Source organism: Melanostigma gelatinosum (assembly GCF_949748355.1).
Source record: "Melanostigma gelatinosum genome assembly, chromosome: 4".
Lineage (NCBI taxonomy): Eukaryota > Metazoa > Chordata > Actinopteri > Perciformes > Zoarcidae > Melanostigma > Melanostigma gelatinosum.
In genome coordinates, this window is record NC_136637.1 from 18631726 (window position 1) to 18654061 (window position 22336).

At 43.3% G+C, this 22336-nt stretch overlaps 1 protein-coding gene across 2 annotated transcripts; it reads left to right on the top strand.

Moving 5' to 3' along the window:
• The first annotated feature begins 5733 nt into the window (after positions 1–5733).
• mylk4b (myosin light chain kinase family, member 4b) lies at positions 5734–22040 on the top strand. 2 transcript variants are annotated; one of them, XM_079266560.1, is made up of 13 exons: positions 5734–6057; positions 14928–15009; positions 15397–15811; positions 16024–16253; positions 17123–17228; positions 17940–18033; positions 18747–18856; positions 18950–19091; positions 19426–19496; positions 19608–19736; positions 19818–20049; positions 20423–20471; positions 20592–22040. In XM_079266560.1, the coding sequence occupies exons 1-13, from the start codon at positions 5929–5931 to the stop codon at positions 20600–20602; spliced, it is 1800 nt and encodes a 599-aa protein (XP_079122686.1). In that variant the 5' UTR covers positions 5734–5928; the 3' UTR covers positions 20603–22040. The 2 variants fall into 2 exon arrangements, with proteins under 2 accessions (XP_079122686.1, XP_079122685.1); XM_079266559.1 differs by lacking the exon at positions 5734–6057 and adding an exon at positions 12985–13611.
• The last annotated feature ends 296 nt before the right edge of the window (positions 22041–22336 follow it).

The following is a 22336-nucleotide window of genomic DNA, read 5'->3' on the forward strand; positions in this document are numbered from 1 at the left end:
CCTTTGTTTAATTGAAGAAAATTCTGGCACATCCAGTTGTTGATTTGTTCAATGCAGTTACCCAGCCCTTGTATGGGATTATAGTACCCTGGTGACATAGTTATGTAGATTTGTGTGTCGTCTGCATAATTATGACAACACACTTTGTTGTTTTCCATAATCTGAGCTAGTGGAAGCATGTAGATGTTGAACAGAAGAGGCCCCAGTATTGAACCTTGGGGAACACCACATGTCATTTTAGTCAGCTCTGATGTGTAATCAGCTACAGACACAAAGTATTCTCGGCCCTTCAAGTAGGATTCAAACCAGTTAAGTGCTGTGCCAGAGAGTCCCACCCAGATTTTTTGTCTTTCTAGGAGTATGGCATGGTCGACCGTGTCGAATGCAGCACTGAGATCTAGTAAGACTAAGACTGAACTTCTGCCATTGTCTATGTTTAAGTGGATGTCGTTGAAAACCTGAACAAGAGCAGTTTCAGTGCTGTGGTGCTGTCGAAAGCCTGACTGGAAAACATCAAAGCAATTATTTACGGTCAAGAAGTTGGTCAGCTGTTGGAAAATGGGCTGTTACTCAAAACTGGGAGGTTTAATATTGGCCTATAATTTTTCATCGTTGCGGAGTCTAAACTAACCTTGTAGTGTCACATGTTGCTATACCATCTTTTACAGTGCCTCTCTTTTTAACGCTCTCCTGTGTCCCCAGCTTGTGCAATTAGCCTGTTACAATAAGCTATGCACAGACTTTGACACAGCATTTGGCCACAGACCTGAACATGGAGAAATAATTTAACAGTGCCAAAAACATTGTGACGCTGTCCCCTCCGATTAGCATGACTGTCATAATCAGCACTTGCTGTGCATGTGGTTTTAATCCCCCATTGACAACCAGTATCAATAGATCTTGGAATATATATAGATGCTTCCTCTCATAATTTTGCTATTGTGGCACATTTGGCACAAATGCTTCTTTTTTTTCTGCGGCTTTTTACTCATCGAAACATACACTGGTGGACTTACTCAGTCTTCTTGGGCCTCCATGATTCATTGCTACTTTAAGAGTTATGAGACGCATGTGGGGCTTCCGATCAGTTACATGGAGGGATTATGATGGAGAAGACAGATAGGAACCCCCCTGCCGTTTTATAGAGGGGGGATTACCAAAGGACTCCAAGCAAAGTAAACATACAGAAAACTACAGCATCGCTTGGACAGTGGCGCTCTGGCTACTGGCACGCATGATCAAATAAAAACACAATACCCTTATGTAACTGCAATGAGTCAAAGTGAGCACAATGGAAAGCAATCTATTCAGCTTTAATTCCCGTCCGACAACAAGCATCGTGACAGCTCCTGCCTCCTAATGTGTTTTCACCGGTGGCTGTTATCCATTTCTGGTGATCGCATGCTCCCTGACCCTCGGGCCCATGCGGCGGAGCACCCAAAATAAAGCCCTTTAAAGTGAGTGATCTGTAGGGTCACGCAGTCCCTCAGGAGCATCAGGCCTCCATTGGTCTTCCATTAGTCATCTCAGCTCCAGCTGACACCGTCACAACAGGCATGAGTTCTTGAAAGACCTTCCTCAAAACACTACATTTAAAAGAACAGGCTGGCTGGTGGTCAGGTTGGACACCTGTTGTGTCCCACAGTGAGTGGTGGAGGGAGTACTCAACTATTTTACCAAGTAAAAGCAGTAATACATAGATGTAGAAATACTACAAATAAAACACCTGCATTCAAATGTATTAGAAAACTACAGATCACATGTATTACCAGTAAAATGTACTTAAATATATATCATAGTGATTATAAACATGTGCCTGGAACATGTATCGTAGTTCATTCAGAAAAACTGAGACTGTTACAGCAGGAACGTACTTTTCATAGTCTCTGAGAAATTTTAGAAATACAGTTTACATTTTTCTGTAGTAATATTCAATAAGAAATCTTATTCTGCAAAATGAGTCTACTTCATTTGCATGTAGTGAATTTAATAGTGGAATAAGTACCGTTGTAATGTAGTGAAGTCTGGTCACTTTGGCACAAACAACTACCGGTAAATCTGAGCAACATGTGAAGAATGTAATTAATGAGAGCTTTGCTAAGATGTGTAATGTGGTCTGATGGGTGCATTAGGCCTCTCGTGGTAATGAGTCTGCGCAAATAATCATGTTAGACACTCGTAACTTGCCTTGTGAAGAAACAAATGCTTCCATTTTTCACAACTTTTCCACACAACTTCACATTACATTTGCGGACTTTATTCAGACATTTGTTTTTACTTTATTCTAGAATTCCCATATTATGAAACAACCTTCATCTTGTACCTCGAGCCGTGCACCTTCTAATTAACAATGTTGATCTGCACAGTTGGTGCGTCTGCATCCCAAACCCATTCCCCCTGTCCGTGGGAAAGTGAATTAATAAGTCAGAAAAAGATCAACTATAGACTGTGTAAATAAATCACCAAATGTGAAAAGTCCATGATAAATAACAGTGACAGGTGTTTCGGTTTTAGCACTGGAGTTGAAATCCTATCCTGAGATGCTGAAGAACAGCCCTGGCTGGAACACACAGTGGGATTCATGCGCTGTGCTGACACTACAGACACTCTGACCTCTGTAATTGTCACGCAAAAAGGCAGGATGTTTCCACTTGGAGGTATAAATATCCCCAGTGATCTTCCATGACTCCCGGCGGCTCAACAGGTAGAGAGAAGCAGAAAGCCAGCTGTCGCCAGCAGGCATCAGGGTGGATTTCTCTGCCACATCATCAGTCATCCCACTTGGATCAGAGATACCGCTGCCCACTGGAGGGCTGGCTCGAAGCAGATGGTGTGCGCTGCAATTTCAACAGTGCAGCTTAGAGTTGGCCAATTAGATTAGGCAAGAGATTTTGCTATATTGTGTATAACAATGCAGCAATCTCTTTAATTGCAATGGTTGCATTAGGCTAGTGAAAGCAACTGCTTTATGGCAATCCTTTCGGATTTAGAGGAGCTTTTTGCGTCAATGTGATGCAGTACATTGATTTTTCAGGTAATTCACTGTCAAAATCATCCTTATCTGTTTAGTTTATCTATAGATTGTTTCCTAATTGTCTCTATTAAATAGGGCTCTGATAAAATATTACTTTCATTCTTTTTTTTCTGTTATTTGATCATCAATTATTCCGCAAATTAGTTCCTCTGTCAATAATAAGGTTAAAATAAAAGATCAGAAAATAGTGACAAATGCCTCTGTTTCCTAAAGTTGAAGGTCTTCAAGTTGCTTCTTTTGTCCAACGGTCCAAAACACAAATATATAAAGTATACTCTTCAAGCATGAAAAGCAAAAGGGGCTGGAAGTAAGTAATGTTGAGAACTTTTGCATAAATGAGCGTCGACTCAATTTCAGCTCAAATTGTGATAATAAAAAATGTACACACATACCTTTATAGAAAATGTAAGTAGCAGCCCAAATCCAAAATATTTGCCTGATTAATGATTCACATTTGACAATCTGTCACCGGCTCTTTTTATGGATGTTTTGTGTCAGAGATAACATTAAAACTTCCGTCAAAATGAATTTTCTGTTGATTAACTGATCGCTTCGACCAGTCGTTTTAGTACTAGATATGATTCATGTTGAAGAGCTGTTGTGTTAGATTCATGGTCAATGTAGTGATATATTTCAGAGAAAAGACGTTCATAAACAGCTTGTTGTAATTTCAGGTCAGACAAGATTCTGTGTAATGAGTCTGTTTCTGGCACGACGAATGGCAAACTCCATTCATCTGCCGTGCCGCCCCCGATACCCATGTCCCCCATCGTTGAAAAGATGGATGGGCTGAAGGCCATCCGCAACCGCAGCAACAGCCTCCGTCTGGGCCGACTGGCCTTCTACCGACACCTGGAGAAGGTGGAGACCATGCGCTGCTTCTGGGAGCTCAAGCATGTGGAGCTGGAGGGAGGACACCAGCAGGTAACATGCACTGCCTTCAAGTACGCGTTGATTCCGATAAATCTGTGATTCCTAGAAACGTGGATAGCTCTCCATTTACTCCCCGAGTACTTCTGCTCAAAGACACGAGGACACATTCTTACAAACTGATCCACCTGACCTGAACATTAACTCTGCCACCCCACGGCCATATTTAACTGCATCGCCTTGTCCAAATCTTGGATTGCTCATTTGTCAAAGAAATAAGCAATAAAACGTTTATAAGATTTGTAAAAGAGAAATTGGCTCAAACAGCAAAATCCAGTATGATTCTCTAAATCCTGTGTTAACTACATATCAATTAATGAGCAATTGAATTGGGTGGTTGCTTTTTCTGCTCCTTCATACAGCTGGTATTTATGGGAGTGAGATTACATGACTCAATTTTGAGTGAATATTGCGCCCCCTGGTGGCAAAGCTGCCATGTGTTCAACCTGAGCCACAATCAGTCGGAAGAAGGGAACTGAAATAAACCACCGCACACTATTCCGTCTCTCTCTGCACCTGTTTGCAGACACAACATGCCCCGACAGGTGGAATACAACAAGCTCACTAGAGGGAGCTGCAGAGCTACATGAAAATGTTTTTAGAAAGGTAATAGTGACACTGAGGCTGACATTACCGATGTGCTGCCAATCAACTCAGGTCACATCAGGTCACATGGATGTCTGGATTCAAACACCTGCATGTGATTGACATTGAGGAAGGCAAAAGACTAAACATGTCTATCGATTTAATATACAGTACATACACAGTGATGTAACAGTGTAAAGTTAAATGTATTTTTGCCAATCTTTCTTCTGTACTAGTTGCAGGTGGTGTATTTTGTTTTACTCGTTGTTGGATCGCTCCCTTTAAAAAAAAAAAAAAGACATTTGTACAAGTCATTGTCATATTTTCTACAGTTCAGAAGTTTATCAAAATAAGCTGAAGTAATATGAGAACCTGTGAACTATTGCAGCCTTTATGTATGGTTCTGTTTGGTCTGACAGCAGCTACTGTAAGAGTGGAGGAAAGAGTTTTTATGTTATGTTGGGGATTTGGTTCATCGATCACCACTTTACTGACGCTTTCCAGCTTTTCTGTTGTCCATCCCTCCCTCGTAGTTTAACACGGCGTTCCACACAGGACGAGCAGGCGGCTCAGCCACCAGATCCACCGGCTCCATTAACAAACGCTGTCACTCCTGGCCCTGCTCTGTGCAGGGGTTCTCCTCAGATTCCCTCTTGCGAATATATTATATAATATCCCCCCCCCCTCCCACACACACACACACACACACCTGTTGCTGCTTGTTACATCAAGCTTGTTTTTTGCCTGCTGCAGATTCTGTACACTATATTGGTGGCGTGTACTGAACATAGATAAGAGGAGCGACAGTGTTTTTCATAGTTATTATCAGAATTTAGTTATTCATTTTTATTTCCCTCTCTATCTTCGTCAAAGTGTAATTTTTTACTATACACACCCAACATTTCACAGAATGGACAAACCAAGCGCCACACAGGTGTCTGCAATGACGCATGCGCGCGCCAAGTGCTGTGTCTGAAGTTAAAGGACACCGCAGGGGTCTCACTAACATGCCAGCATGTGATTTCTGCGTACGGCAACGACAACCTGAACCCAACACCACCTGTCCCGTTCTCGTCTCGGAGACGGCATGTTCTCTCCTTTTAGGTCCCGGGGTGGGAGGAAGCCGGGTGAATGGTTGGCTCAGTGGGCAGGTGGCTCACGCGGCAACGACTCCCTGTTCTTGTTCTGTAGCGAGCAAGATACTGAGTATCCAATGCACAGCCACAGGAGCCTGACTCTTTGTCAATCAACGGCCGCCGAGTCGCCCCATGTCGACAACTTGTTGCACCTGAGAGCTGATTCGCCCACAAGGGTGAGATAGGAAACGCAGCCTGTGCAGGGCAGGGACAGCAGGGGCAGGAATAGGGAAGGTTTCCATCATGGAGAACGTCCTGAAGGATAAAGATATTTGGATATTAGGGAGTGTGTGTCTGGTGGCCACTTTCCTGTGGGGACGGCTGTGGAAATTATTCTCCGCCAAGAGGAGGAGAAGGACCACAGACGTACAGGTAAACACAGCGAGAGGAGGTGTCGGTGTGCGCCTGTGCCACATGTCAACAGGAGAATGTTGGGAACATGCCAGGAAGTTCGTTCAGCAGAGTGGTTAGAAATGATGCAAAGCGAACCCCCTGTACCCTGCTTCATGTCGAGGATTGAGGCTGAGCCCGACAAGCTGCGTGAACCGGAAATGAAGTAACGGAAGTCTTCACGTTATCGGCGCTACTAACGCTGCCTTAATGCCAAAGCAATTCAAACCAGATAGTTTCTCTTTGATGTCATGTTCACAGTTGTGACCGCAGCTGTTGCTTTTCTGCCTTCACCGGGGAGGTTGTGTTTTTGTGTTTGTCTGTCTGCAGATTGTTTGTCTGAAAAAAACAACAACCTGTTCACACATTCAAATGAAATTTGGCAGAAAGTCAGGCCAAGGAACGACGGGCTAGGACTAATCTAATGATCACCCAAACTACATGTCAACACACACACACACACATTCACACACTGATGGCAAAACGGAAATCAAACCGCCGGTCTTCTGATTAGAGAACGACCCGCTCCTCCCCTGAGCCTCAGAGGCTCATGGATGTTGATCCAGCGTTCTTAACATTACAACTATTGGCACTTTTTTGCACACTTTCAGTGTTTTGAAATATTACACAGAATTTAAAACAAAGTGGTGGTTGAACGAACGTCAGTTCAGGCCTTGTACTTAAACGTGGGCTTGTCAAAGCCCACGTTTCTGTGACTCTCTGTGGGTTCAGAGAGTGAGATCAGATTGAGCTCTTCTGTACATGCTCTGTTGTTTGTGTCCATGCAACACAGAAGATTATGATTCAACTTTACTGAACTACTTGATACTGAAATAACACTTTTAAAGTAACATCTCTTTAATCAAATAAAGGGTTTGCATAACATCAAACCGTCGCTGGTGCAGTGTAGCATTACCAGTCATCCTCCTCATCCAGATCACAGTATATATTATATTTAAGTGGGACATGTTATGTTTTATTTTTTCACATACCAGTATTACAGCACTGTATTTGTAGTTTTGTGTAATTTATGTGCGTCCGGCTGTGCGTGGGATGGTGACGTGAACAAGCGTTTGGTCTTCAAACAACAATCAACATCGGCAACAAAATGAAAGACGAGAGGTTCACTGCTGTGCATGTCTGATCGGAGGAGCGTACAGTACACAAACCAACGGTTGTGTGCGATGCTTGTACAGTTTAAAGTGTGGCTTGTGTTAATGCGCGCGAGCATGACTAACGTGACAAGGGCTTCTCCTGTCCCAGATTCTCACACTCGCATGACTCGGACGAAATTAGCACACAAACAGAGGAGGGCTGGGGGAACCGAGCCAGCGATGTGATGGATTAAAGACGTGAAAAAGACAAAGACGGCCACGTAGAAGTGACTGTGCGTATTGGTGTTCTCTTCATTAGCGCTTGCGATTAACATTTCAAAAATACAGCATCTCAAGTCTTTAATTTGAAGTGTTTTCTGCTGAAACTGAATGTTTGGGCAGGACATGATTAAGTAAAGAGGAGTATTGACGCAAAACAGACTGGAATTTCCTGATTTGATCAAATAATTTGAGAAAAGAAAAGTGTTTCTGTGCAAAAAAAGCATAAAAGTTTCCAATGATTCCTGTTAGCAAACTCATTTTTATTAATTTATATTACACTCAGGACTAGGTCATATTTCCCCCGCTGTTCTTTAATGTAAATATTTAAACATTTATTTATCCACTACCTACTGGTGTTTGATGAAATGACCCCTGAAGACACCCTGGACTAAAACTTAAGTCTATTTTTTTGTACGATTTAAAAAAAAAAAAAAAGTAAACATTCTCACTCCGTTAGATTACATTGTCAAATATATTTCATGTGTGTGACGAGAATGTTAAAGGACACATCTTACTCCTCAGTGTAGGACAGTCTTCCCAATAGTTACAGCTTTTCTGCTTGAAATACATGAAGCCTATACTGTATTTTTACAGTTTTCTTTGTGGCTGGCCCTGACTATAATTATGTACAATGTTTGTGTGTTTTTAACCTGGGAATATTTAGACTCAATCATGAGGTATTCAGTTTAACAGTGCCTTAATGTACATTGACCAGTTACGCGCAATGACTCTCTGCATTATGTGAATTGACAGAAAAGAGGCTTGCAGTGAGTTTTATTTTTCCAACACGTTGAACGGGAACCTATATTTCATTTTGACTTTTAATCCTCCGTGGTTCTTCCCGTGTTTCTCTCTGGTATGAGGACTCCGGGGGAATGTGCCGTTTTCATCTGTACTCCTCTGGCCTCTCGGGTGGTGTCCACTTTCAGCCGTTTGCATAACCTGCCAAGTGCTGATACATCATGGCGGGGCCCAATACACACACTCAGTGCACACAAGTGCAAGTGCTTGCTGGCCATTGCCCTTGGTGAGTTGCAGACATTTAATTCTTAGGTTAGATTAATATGAAATATTTGAAACGAAAACCAAATGCTTCTGACTTTGAGTATTTTCTTAATGTTGAAAAGGTTACAGTGTCCCATGTGTGAAGATCAAGCGAGGTTCAAAAACAGGCAAGTCTCAGATCCCAGGTTTCACAGAACAGAATACTGCCGCGACTGCCTCTTTGACAACATGGCAGAGAAATCATGGAAATATCTGCTGGGCTGACGGGGAAAATGGGAACAGGTGGGCAGGGACGGTCACGTGACATGGGACCGGAGAGAAAGGGCTTATTGCATCCCAAGTCTCTTAATTGCATCCACGTTTCCCTCACTTGCGTCCTGAAAAGGTTTTAAGGAGAAATGAGACGTCCTGTCCTCTGAAGCGTCGCGTGAAGCGATGGATGTAGCTACAGTACGAGTTACATTCAAGTTGAATCAATACCTCTAAAAATCATTTTTGCAAAGCTGTCAGTGCACGTTTGCTAAAGTGTGAATTTGGTGGCGTTAACAAATGATAATATAAAGAGCCTCGGTGTTTGCGGTCCATGCAAGTTGCTTTTCTGTCTCGTTACTTGGAGAGTGCAGATGTAGTGACTGAGAGCAGGAGGACATAAAGCTGAATAGAATTGTAGGACAGACATAAAGACGCATCGTTGGGTGTTTATGACAGCGCAAACATTGACTATTTGTGTGAATACATGTTTGTGTTGGGGGTTAGTAGGTCAGGGTTCAAGATAACCAGAGAACAGCTGGGCGTGACACTCAAATTGTGTTGGAAGAGGACTCGTGGGTCGGTGGCTCTCTTCTGCCACCCTGTGGTATCGAGACAGAAATGCACCTTCCTTATAATTACAACACCATGAAGCCTGCTGATGATTTAGTTCATTTACTCTTTAATCTTCCATGCAAACATAGACATGAAAGTATACATATATATCATGAAACCTCCCAAGAAACATCATGTTGGACTTATTCAAATCAAAGTTAAGTTCGTATGCACTCCAAACAGTGCAATAAATGCATGCAACTTGTATATCATGCAACAGTAGCGTTGCACATATTGACCAAAATTTCCATGCAATTTATTTTTAGACAAACAACGATTACAGAAATACATTCATGTATAATTCCGGTAATATACTTTTGTAATTCTTTAATTTATCAATTTCTTCACTTCTTTATCTGATTGTCATTGATTTTCACTCTCTTGTTCATGTACATGTATCTCAACATGTATCTTCAATTTGTCTATTTTTGGTTTCATTTGGTTTTCCATGTAGAAGTATGCAAGTATGCATGTATGCATTTGTTCAGCAGTGTAGTCTGATTTCACAAAACGGGCTGCATGTGAAGATTTCAAACGCTAAACGGTAGCACAATAAGGCGACCGTGTGACACATCTTGAAGTTATAGCACTGAGTATTAAACTCTGTAACTGTCTCTAACCACCACATTGTTGAAGTCCCGTTAATAGCTTCCGCATCAACACTTTCTTTGGGCCTGTTTGCCTCGTTGAAGCAAATGCTTAGATGTCGTTTTTTTCAAGTTGCAACTTTACGCCACCAGTTTGTGTTGACGCTGTGACACTGAGAGACAGCGGGAGATATAAGATCCTCTGCCTAAATTCTCCACTAAGCCCTGCTGATTTCTTGCGTGGATGTGTTTGCGTGTGTGTTTGGGGGGGGGGGGGGAGGGGGGGGGGGGTTGACAGTCATTACACGAGGTCAGAGGTCACCATTTATCCTGAATCCCCTTTCAAAAACCGGTCTCGCCACGCCCAGTTGCCTTCACATTATATAACGCTGACAGCGAGCACTCACGATAACCGGGGGAAGTGGTTAGTGTGCATGCATTTAGAGTCTGTGCACATACGTGTGGTGCTTATGTAACATATTTACAGGCCGAATCGCCCTCCCCAGCACAAACACACACAGCCTGTATACACACGCTTCGCTGACGTCACACTGCACCTCTTTTCCATGACGGGAATCTTTTCGTGTCCGTCCACGGCCTCAAGAGAGGGAGCTGGACGAATGTTATCGCCGCAGCGGAACTGTGAAAGTACAGACTGTCATCGGCCAGGGGTGACACAAGTACATTTGTCAGATAGAAAAGCAGCAGGTGGAGCTACGGAGATAATACGCAGCCTTCTTTCCATTGTGACGTACGCGCCAGGCATTCGTTATCAAAGAAATTATAGGGCGTGAAACGAGACATTTTAAATAACCTCCTCAACCCTGCAAAAACCTTCCATTGTTTCCATTCATAACGCTGCATATTGCATTGTCAAGCACTGTTAAAAACCAAGTTCTCGTCATGACCTGACCTGAACATGACCTCAACAAGACATGTTGAATATTTCCACTTCATGTCACAGTGCAGCTATAAAAACATGGCGTTAGAATATTTGGACAGACGTCACAAGTAGCTTAGATATTGTACATTACAGGATACACCTCTTTCACAGCAGACATTCCGGCTTGTCATGGCATACAGGTTTTTTGTGAGTGAACGTACATAATTAAAGATTTGAATTTGACTGCTTGCTCTGTTGATATTTTCCAGCCGCAGCAGCGTCACTGGTGTTGTCCTTCACAGGCGGTGTTGTGTACTTTACCAGGTGTTTATATTTCCGGCTGTCTCTGGACAGATACTGTCAGTGGGATAGCGTCACAAACGTGTTGGATGCAGAAACTATGTACGAGCTACACGGGTGTGTCGGAAGCAGGGGGGTAGGAAGTGGGGAAGGAGCCATTGCCCCCCCCCCCCCCCCCCCCCCCACGTTACAATCCTGGCCCAATTAGGCGTCACAGCTGATGTGATCCCATCAAAAAATGGTCCCTAGTGTGCAGTTTCGGAAGCGTTAGTGAAAACAAAATCAAGCCAACGCACTGTTTGATTTCTACGAAAGACAAAATGGAAGCGCAAGTTTTTTTCTGCAAAGCTTGTGCCGTAAAAAGTACAAACCGTAGAGATATCGAAGTACACAAGTACTTAAGCACCTAACTCGAGTAATACTTACTTTCCACTTCTGCCTTCACTTCAGCTTTTGCTTGCCAAACCACAGTATTGTTTTGAATGTGGACAGCAGCCATGAGCACGCGTTTGTCTACGGTCTATGTGGCTCTGAGCTAAAGCTTGTTGCATTCATGTTGTCCGGTCCATCGAGCTGCAACGACACTGGATTACTGGACGGTCTGTGGCACTAGAATAAGCATGATGTATTGTCCGTGTCTTTCTGCTGAGTAACTCTATATGTGTGGGCAGAGTGGCGAGGCCGCGTCACTCTCATTCCTAAACATGTGCTCCTACACCACGCTGGCTCTCATCTTACCATGTGACCTTTTCTGCAAAATACTATTAATTCTCAGCAACAACACATGTGCAAGTCCGTTTACTCTCCCACTACCCTCTCTGCATCAACAGCTCTTCGGTGTCAGTGGCATCACCTGTTTCCTGTTTTCTTCCGTTGTCTTGTCCCTCACGTTGCACGGACTACATTGGGAACGTTGCAGGCTTCTTCAAATTAACCTGAAATCAACTTTTCCTCTTTGCAAAAAATGTTGAAGTGAAAACTGTATTTTTCAGATGAATTGAGCGACCTTTTTTTCTTTCCACAAAAATGTATTTAAATACAACATTTGGCGCCTTGATAGCCGAGCGGTCACAGCGCATGCCGTACTGCAACGTCAGAGGTTCGATTCCAGCCTTGGGATGTTTGCTACATGTCATACATCTCTCTTCCTCCCCCCCATTTCTACACCCTTCTTTGTGAAATAAAGGGGACATTTTTTTTTTCAGGTGATTTGGTAACTTGGTAGCAAGTATACATCGTACAGTTGTGCATGAAAAATGCGATAGTATCCCAAGAAGAATTACTAGAATGCATTTTTCCAGCATGCGTAACAAGACATAAGTAGTCTTAATTAACTTCACTTGACCTTGGGAATTTTGGGGCCTTGCACACGCTTGCACCTGTCACCCCACTTCCTGTTATGTAACGATGTAAAAACCATAAACTCCCATATAGAATCTGAAAATAAGATCCATGTTTTGCACAATATACTGTATACTCATACTACTACACCTGCTTACACTTTGCACCGGTCCTCAATCATAAGATCCGGGGCTCTTCTGTTCTTTTTTTAAATTTATTTTTATTGGCTGTAGATTTTATTTGTTTGTCTTACTTCTTACGGTGTCACATTTCAGTCCCAGATTCTTGGGATTCTGACACCTGACTGAAGGGCTTTTGAAGTGTCTCAAATGTCACATAGCGATCCTCTCCAGCATCTCCCCTCTAACCCACATCAATCCCCAACTGCACACCAGAGCCCTCAGCTCGTATCACTGGCCACTTACAGTCCTTGACGTCCGCGGATTTGGAGTACAGCCATTTGCTATTCTTAAAACTCAGTGGCGCAGTGTTGAGGGAGAGATCTCTGTTCTCCCTCCACTTCTTTTCCTTCTGCCGGTAGCTTCGTCCGGTATTATGTTTTTTGTTGCCGCTTCCATCGAGCCCGCGTGAAAAGTCAACCGACTTGATTCGTGAGTGAAACGGTGTTTGTGAGGAGGCCTGCTTTGAATCAGTCATGAGCTCCAGCCTGGTCAACTCTTTAGCCAAAGTCTATGATCCAAATCCTCTTCATGGCCAGAAGACAGGCGGAAGGAAGCTCTCACTTAATGGATCAGACAAGTCCCAAGCCTCCTCGCCATCGCCGTGCTCCCCTCACGATGCCGCCCTGCGCTGCGTGGAGAGCCGAATGGACTCACTGAGCTCTCAGATGGAGCGCTTGCTCAGCATGCAGCAGAGCGTCTTGGTCCGGCTAGATGGCCTGTCCCTGGACGTCAGGGGCATAGGTCGGGATCTGGCATCGATGCGCGAAGAGGACCACGGGGGGAGACGCGGGTCCGGGGTTCATGCGGCGTGCAGAGAGCTGCATGGGACCGTTGAGAGGGCCAGCGAGCAGATGGAGAGTCAGGGACGCAGGCTGGACGGGGTGGAGAGGCTTGTGGAGGGCACCCAGCAGGTGATCTGCTTTATTGGGGAGGTAGTGAAGAGCTCCAGGCTAGTGGAGCTGCTGTTCAAACAGCCCGGAAAGAAGGCGAACAAGAAGGTGAGAGATTTAACAACGTCACAAGCGAGGCTTTCCAGCAAGAAGTGGCCACAAAATGCAGGGTTTTTTTCATCTGGTGGTCTGTTCTCATCTCCGACACAGAGTACTTTGAGGAAGGTGCAGCGCCATGTTCTCATAGTGGTTCTGTTACTGTGTGCTGTGTCGACATAGTGAGAGGCCTAATTGCATTGTGATCATAGCGACGGATGCATTAAGTGCTGTTCGAAACGTTGCAAATCCTCTTGATGGGATATGTGACAATGTTTGCAACGACATAATAAATAGCTGGCTCTAAAACCTGAAGATTTTGCCGGTAAAATACATCAAGTAAATCTGTAAACAAGGCTTTTAGAGTCCTTCTTTCTTCCTCATTGTTCTGATATGACTACATACACATCGTATTATTAGCTCTGCTGTACTTCAACATGTCACTCTCTGTAATGTTAAGTGATTTTCCCTCGTGCAGTGATTGTCATTTGCCTCCGAGGTGTAAATGGTTCAGACTGGTTATCTTATCCAAACGTTGTGTCTTTATCAGCACAGCAGTGGATTGGACTGCAGCTGCACAGGCTCAGTCTAGCCTGGCCGGTTCCGAAGCCACAGTCTGCATCACACTGTGCATGTTTGTTATCCTGCATCTCTTGGAGCAATATTGAGAATGTGCCGAGCGCCGTTGCGTAGCTTTTTACTGCCTTGTCTTTGTAAGATATCCATGTATGTTTGCGTGTGAGTTGGAATATCTCGCGTGCTTGAATTCGGCTGATTCAGAAGCTGTGTTTTAGGAATGTGGCTAAGCAAACAGATTTATGACTTATTAAATAACAGAGAAACCCCAGCAGGGATCACCTGAACCTCTTTTAAAGTAAAGTGTCATGCATGGACACTGCACTTATTTCATGTCCTTTAATCACTGTAAAGTAGATGTGGGAAAGAGTCAATGTAACGGTTTCCTGTGCTGTGCGGCATGTCGTCTGCTACAGATGACATGTGACCTCTCCTCTTTCTCCTGGAGGAGGTATCCGTTCCTCACGACATTATGCTTGAGTTACGGGGTCAACCGCAGCAGCGCGAACAAACACTTTAGCTTGCTGTCTGACTAATGTGCAAATGACAACACACACACACATATATATGTATATATATATATATATATATATATATATATATGACTACGCTGTTCCAGACAGAAATCAGACTCAAAAATTACTTTTTGAGAAAGAGAAAAGGAATTTGTTGCAAATATAGGAGTTCGGATTTTTAAACCTGTCTCAAGTTTTGTCTGATGCTTGATCTTCGTTTCTTCTTTCTGCAACCAGGCAAAGGATGACAAGGATAAAGCCAAACTGAGCCTGAAGGGCTCGAAGGCCCAGAAGAAGAGGAGACCTGCCGACTCGACAGGTATAGGCTCAAACAGGGAATGACACCCAACCTCCAATCACCGGAGTTGATAGAGAGACGCACACAGCATCTTTATCCTTTGACGATCTGCTGGAATAGATATGGACTGTAGCCCGACCAATACTGGATTTTTTAAGCCAATTTAGACACTGACATTTGGAAGTTTAATAATATATCAGCAGATTTTTTCCATTTGGCATTTTTAACTATTTTTAACTGTTGCGTAAAATACATACCAGTATATACCACGAGTGAATTATATCCATGCCATTTTCAAAACACAGTGAAAACAACAGCTTTGGAAGTTTTAATGCAATGGCAGTAAAACGTCCATACTGAGTGCCAAACATCGCTTTTGGGATATTTGCTTTGTTTTCCCCATGTCAGACACTTGCGTGCAGAATGAGCCCGTGCTGCAGGAGCAGGTGGAAAAGCTCAACAGGCAGAACACTGAGCATTCCCACGGAAGGGCCGAGGCTGACAGTCAGAAGGGGGAGGACAGGGGAAGTGGGGGAAGAAGACAGGAGTCGGCGGAGCTGATCCTGGACGGACCTCACACCTCTGCCGCCCAGTCAGAGGATGGGAAGAAGGCAACCGAGGAGACAGAGGAGGAAGAGGAGGAGGGTGTCTTTGATGACTCCGAGTCAGAGGAAGAGGAGGAAAAAGCGGACGAAGGGGCTGGAAAAGTGGAGGAGGACGGGAAGACAAAGCATATAGGGGAGGCAGAAGAGTCGTCAAAATCGGAAAAGGCCCCAAGCATCATCGCAGATATCTACCAGACCGCTGTGCTACCACAGGAGAGGTAGTTCTCACCGATCACAGTTTTATGCTCCTGTCTTAGAATAGAACTCTGGACACGATAACTTTGTCAATATTGTGTTTATCTTTATTTCTTTATCGTTCTTATCTATCACAGAAGTCAGACAAATTCTTTGGGGGAGGGAGAAGAAAAATGACATTAAATGAAGTAAAAAATGCAGGTGCTCAATGTTTTTCTTTTCTTTCCACGTGTAGCTCTGAGGAAGTCGGCGATGTGGCCACTTGCAGCAAACGTCGTGTCACAGAAGAGGACCTGGTGAAGGACGACCTCAAAAAAAGCAGAGTGGAAGACAGTGAAGGGGAAAGTGCTGACGGGCAGGTGGTCGACGGGGACGAGCCCCGGCCTTCCAAATCTGACGATGTAAAGACAGAGGCGGACGAGGAGGGTGAGGAGGGGGAGTCAGCAGTGAAGGAATTCATCATTGGTAAGACATTATGTTTTTTAAGAGAAAGCACTGTGGGCATATCCTTGGTTTTGTAGGGAATGCATGTTTTTTTTTTTTTTTAGAAGTTGTTATCATGTGTAACTTTCAATTTAGTTGGGAATCAGGTGTGTAACTATTTTTGCCAAATTAAGGATTAGTTGATTTGTGAACAACTTTTATTTTGAAGTTTAGACCTTGGCTTTACTTGGTCATATCCTGTTGTGTATATGGTTTTCTGTAACCGTACACAGGTTTTTTGTTAGAAGATAGACACAGATGCCTTACTGGCTTCAGAAATTATATATATATATAATAATAATTCAATTCAATTCAACATGAACTTTGTTTAAAGGTGTCTGCTTTCTTTGTTTCAATGCACATTATTCATAACACTTACATTCAAATACAAGGTAAATAGTCACAAAAACATGTCTTGAAATGATGAAATAGTCCAACCATATGCCTGCAGTTCAGACACAAACTCAGATTGTATGCATTAACGATAACTCCTGGCCTCAGTATTTTCAAAATCCTGACTCTGGACCTGTTTGAAATGAATCCATTTTGTGTCGTATTCATGTGCTGCGAGCTCTCCACACAGGCCCGACTTGGTTGTTAGTCAGTGACATTTAACTTTCCGTTTCCCAGACTTTGAAACAGCTCCGATGTCATTACACCACGGCTGCTCGAGCGTCACTAACATGTCAGTCGGCACAGCTGGCAGAGCAGATAATCAGACATTAGCATGCTGCTATTTCGATCCACTTTGTTTCTGGGGTCCGAGGCCTCTTCCTCCGGTTTCATACACTCTGTTTTTCAGCAAGGGAAAATTCTTCGTTTCATTCTGTCTTCCTTTGCGTTTTCTTCAGAGTCAAGCCCTCCGCCGTTGGCACCTTTCGGCCACCGCATCGTGACTCCCAAACCCCATCAGATAGCCACCTATTACACCATCCACAGAGACGAGGTCCTGGGAGGGTGAGTAGCCTACCTCATTTTTTTCAGCCAGAGACATTTCAACACATCGGCCCTCTCCGATGAAATAACAGAGGATCTCCCAGCCTGTAAAGGGACGCCTAATAGTTTTTTCAAAGACATTTTTATTGCCCCTCTAAAGAGCATTTGATTTTGAGCCTCAGAGGGGCTCTTGTGAAATAGCGGGCCTCTCTGATGTAATAGACGAGTGCTAAATCCTGCCTCTCAAGCTGGAGATTACCCCTCTGCACGCAAGCACGTTGTTCAAATGACTGACATAATGGCACAGCATATAGCCTTCATCACTGTATGACTGAGGGAGCCATTATGATGATTCATAATTATTTTCATAATCATTTCTCTTAATGAATTGATCATTGTTCCCAGAATACAAGTTGCTAAAGAGTCTTAAAATTGGGTGTTTTGTCCCAACTAACAATCCAAAATCCAATTTACTGTGACATAAAACAGAGAATGTTATTTGTTGAATCAGCAATTATTTTAAACCATGATACATTCCTTAAATTATTACGAAATCCTTTTTTCAAAAAATTTTAAAAATCAAAATAGTTATTTCTGTCCATTGTGTAATCCTTTCAGCAGAATACGTATTTTGTGAATAACAAATCCAATTTCTAGGATGGTTCTTCTTCTACTCTGCCGCTCGTATCTATGTGCTTGACTCATCTATGTGCTTTGCTTGTCTTTCATCAGGGGACGTTTTGGACAAGTCCACAAGTGCAAAGAGAACTCGACTGGTTTAATGTTGGCTGCCAAGATCATCAAAGCCAGGAGCCAGAAAGAGAAGGTGCAGTAACGATCGGCCGATGAATGCTGAATATGTAGCAGAATGTGTATGTTTAACGATGAACATGGGGATGCATGTTTTAAAAATAGATACAGCTCAACAGCCCAGAGGGCATGTGGCAGTTTTTTTCAGCCTTATTGTGTCTTTCTTGCTCGTAGTCATCCGAAAGTGACGTGAGAGAGGTCAGATGTCGAACTGTAGCTCTCACATTATCATCTGAGCTATTCAAATGGCTCCGATGAACTGGTCCAAGTGCTACATTTAGAAACAATGCGCTGCTAGATTTTTGCTAAACAAATCTGTAATTGAGTCTACTTTAGCTGGTAGCTACACTAAATTAATAGCAGTAGCTTTGCTGTGGGGAGCATTTACTTTGAAGCAGCTGCAAGGAATCAGTTGATGTTAACAGTAGCTCACACAACAATGGACTTCATTACAAGTCTGGCTCGAGAGAGGAGAGTCGATGAGAAAGCAGCGAGAGGTCCATCTCTTTTTTATAAAGGTGATAACAGGGAAGTAAAATAAAACGCCAAACAACAGGGACTCCTATTTTACACTGGAGGTGCAAAGGATGGCGATACAGCTCATTTCAGGGCTTCACATACGATCTTCTTCTGTGGTTTTCCAGCACATTATGTGCGTACCCCATACTGCACTGCAGGTTTCTCATTGACTCGTATTTGTTTCATGCCTTTTGTCTGCTTGTCTCTCAGGACGTGGTGAGGAATGAGATCCAGGTGATGAACCAGCTGAACCACGCCAACCTCATCCAGCTGTACGCCGTCTTTGAGTCGCGCCACGACATCATCCTGGTCATGGAATAGTAAGTCGGGGGGGGGCACGTGCGTTCGTCTGGGTGCAGAGTATTTGTTCTCATTCGTCAATACAACAAACTTACAAGCTCTGGCTTCTGTAGTGTGGAGGGAGGGGAGCTGTTTGACCGCATCATTGATGAGAACTACAACCTGACGGAGCTGGACACGGTGCTGTTTATACGCCAGATCTGTGAAGGGCTGCAGTACATGCATAAGATGTACATCCTACATCTTGACCTCAAGGTAAACCCACTTCAACTTTGAATCTCGTCTTCTCACAATCAGCACTATCCCTCCGATTTTTCACATTTTACTGTAATTTTGTTTTCCAATACCAGCTTTCTTTTTCCTAATTGTCAAGGCTGCTCTTCAGGACATTCTGCAACTACTTTAATGCCCATTTATGTATCTATTGTTTGATTATGAAGAGTAACATGCACTGGTGTGATGTTTTAATGGTCTTACATACCAGTGGAGGAAAAATCCACTCAGAACTTTGTATTACTGCCACTTGGTCACCTTGGATGCATCATTGTTCTTTCCTCCCCCATAATCCTCCTATCTTGTTCCTTTGCAGCCTGAGAACATTCTCTGTGTCAGCAGAGCTACTAACAAGATAAAAATCATTGACTTTGGCCTGGCCAGGAGGTACAACATGACATCTATTTACATTTGACATCGTCGTTAACTCTCATCTTTCATAACAGGACCTTCTGAGCCCCAGATATGCCTCTTATGTTTCTGCTTGTCCTCTGACAGGTACAAACCCAGGGAGAAGCTCAGGGTCAACTTTGGAACACCTGAATTTTTAGCCCCTGAAGTCATCAACTATGAGTTTGTTTCATTCCCCACTGACATGTGGAGCCTTGGCGTCATCACTTACATGCTGTGAGTTGTGGATGCTCATTCACATATACATATACATAGACTCACAGTAGCATCCCTGAACTCTCTATCCTCTTGGTCCAGGCTCAGTGGCTTGTCTCCGTTTCTGGGGGACGATGACAACGAGACATTGAACAACATCCTGGCCTGTCAGTGGAACTTTGAGGAGGAGGAGTTTACGGACATCTCCGACGAGGCCAAAGACTTCATCACCCTTCTGCTGGTGAAGAGCAAGAGCTGGAGGATGAGCGCCGCAGAGTCCCTTCGGCACCCCTGGCTGTCAGACCGGAGTCTGCACTATCGACTAAATCAGAAGGTAACGTGAAGACAGAGCTCTCATGATTACTGCTGCTATCTTTCCCCGTCCACAGCAAAAGACAGCTGGCCAATCAGAGCTCTTGCTGCTCCTCTGTGGGGGATTTTTAGGTGGCACAGAGCTTTTATAAGCTGTGTCTGAGTTACAGCAATCATGAAACTTTGAAGATGTACATCAAACATGATGTGAGTTATATAAGTTGTGTTAGTGAAGACACCAGGCTTGACCTGTGGAAACATGTGTGGCAAAGCACAGCGACAGAAATTGTAAATAATTAAAAGTTTAAAAAGCACGAATAGACAAAGAAACAAACCAGTGTTCAAACAGTTCATTGCTCCAATGCACTAATTCAGCGGATCCTCTCTCATTTTAGAAAAGCAAGTGCAACTCCACGCATGCCCCTTCTCCAGAGAGCCAGACAGGTAAGACGTGTTTCCTGCTAGTTCGTGATTCATTTCTGAATCTAAAGCATTGTTTCTTCCCCATCCGTCTACTTACGAACTTAAAACCTGAAATCTGCCTTTTCTTCTTTCCCTTTTTAGAAACACTGTGAGGCCCTCAGCATGCCTTTTGACAATGTAGGGCCCTGGAGCTCAACACTGGACCAATGCTGCTGTACCTGTACGGCTACAGGATAACTACTCTCGCATCCTCGCGTTAGCTTAGCTTCGCAGCTTGTAGTTCTGACCTGAATAGTGTGAGGCCCGCAGGAGAAGAAACAGACTTTTGGAACGCTGCCGTCAAGTCACGAATCATCTGCTAGCATGCTTACTAGCATGCTAACCGCAGAGGACAAACCTTCCTCCTGAACCAGCGTGGACTCGCTCGCTCTACGCCGGTGTATCGCAGCGGTGAATCCAAAATATTCGAGACTAAAGACCTGATTTATTTGCCACTTCCACAACTTCCACATGTAGTGAAAAGGCAAAAACTGAAAATCAGCGGTTTAGCATCACACAGACGCTGTTATTCTCCCCCTGATAGTGAGCAGTTTGTCATGTTGTCCTGGTTTGTTGCATGCTTGACACTTTTTGTCCTATTTCTACAAGATTTAGCAAACATTGAGCAAAATATAGAGCGAAAGCTATTATTCAATTAATATATTTTTGTGAATACAGATTATTTTTTTTCTTTCTTTTAATTCAATTTTTCTTTTAATTGTTATTTTAAGTCTTATAAAATGAAATTCTTTCTTGAGCATAGAGTTTAAAAAACAACAAACATTTAGAACTTGGTTGCAGTTGAAGTCACAGCACAATCTATTTTGTACAGTGTGTAATACTCTCATTCCCCTGAAAAGTGAGGATATCTCAATGACTGAATACTTCCTGTTTCGAGCCATATTCATCCCACGTTTCTGGTCCATTTTCACTGTAGACCGGATTGCCTTCCGTATGCGTTCATGCCACTAGCTCGCCTTCGCTTCGGCAGTTTGCAGTAGCCCCCTCACCTTCCATGAAGGCTTAACGAACAACAGAACACTACCTATGAATGACTCCCGATTACGACTGAAGTGGATTCTGATGTTCATTTATCTACTGGTTCAACACCAGACTGTACTTGAAGTGCAAAGCTTTTATATTCAAGATGGGATTTCTTTCAGGGGAGACAAACAGGATCTGCAGCGTACTGCAACGACAGAGCGGCGATGACTGATTTACTATGCCGTTCTCTCTAAGAGACGGGGAGTTGGATGAATGTTTATCACTCAGTTGTTGGCTGCTCCAATTAGAAATGGAACAGCTTTGTGATCTTGAACACTTGTTTATTTGAATTCATGATACCTTTTTTCCAAGTTTTCCTGTGTAATGATGACATAATTCAATGTAGAATATGAACAAGCAAATAAATAGAGCACACTAAAAAGCATATGCAGTGTTTCTTACAGTCTATATCTTTGGAACTAAAACTTGAATATCAAAACTGTGTGACCATTTGCATGAAAGTTGTAGTCAGTAGGCAATAAACACGACTTCCTGAATGAGTACGTTGCGTCCAGAATAATGCTGAAAATGAAAAAATTGGCATTAAATGAAAGCGTAACGTGAAAATACTAAAGCACGTGTCCTTTTTTTTCAACTGCAGAGGCTTTCAGCTGTAATCTGGAAGAGCAGTTTAAAACAGATTCCATAATTGTCCTGGCCTATACTGAATCCTGACACTGTCATTTAATCTGACAGTTGTAAAGGAAGACATTATTTATTTACATGTAATGATGTGACTCGACTCATCATGAGGTCTTTAGTTTGAATCGACTTCTGGAGGTTTCACCGTCGCTTCAAACCTC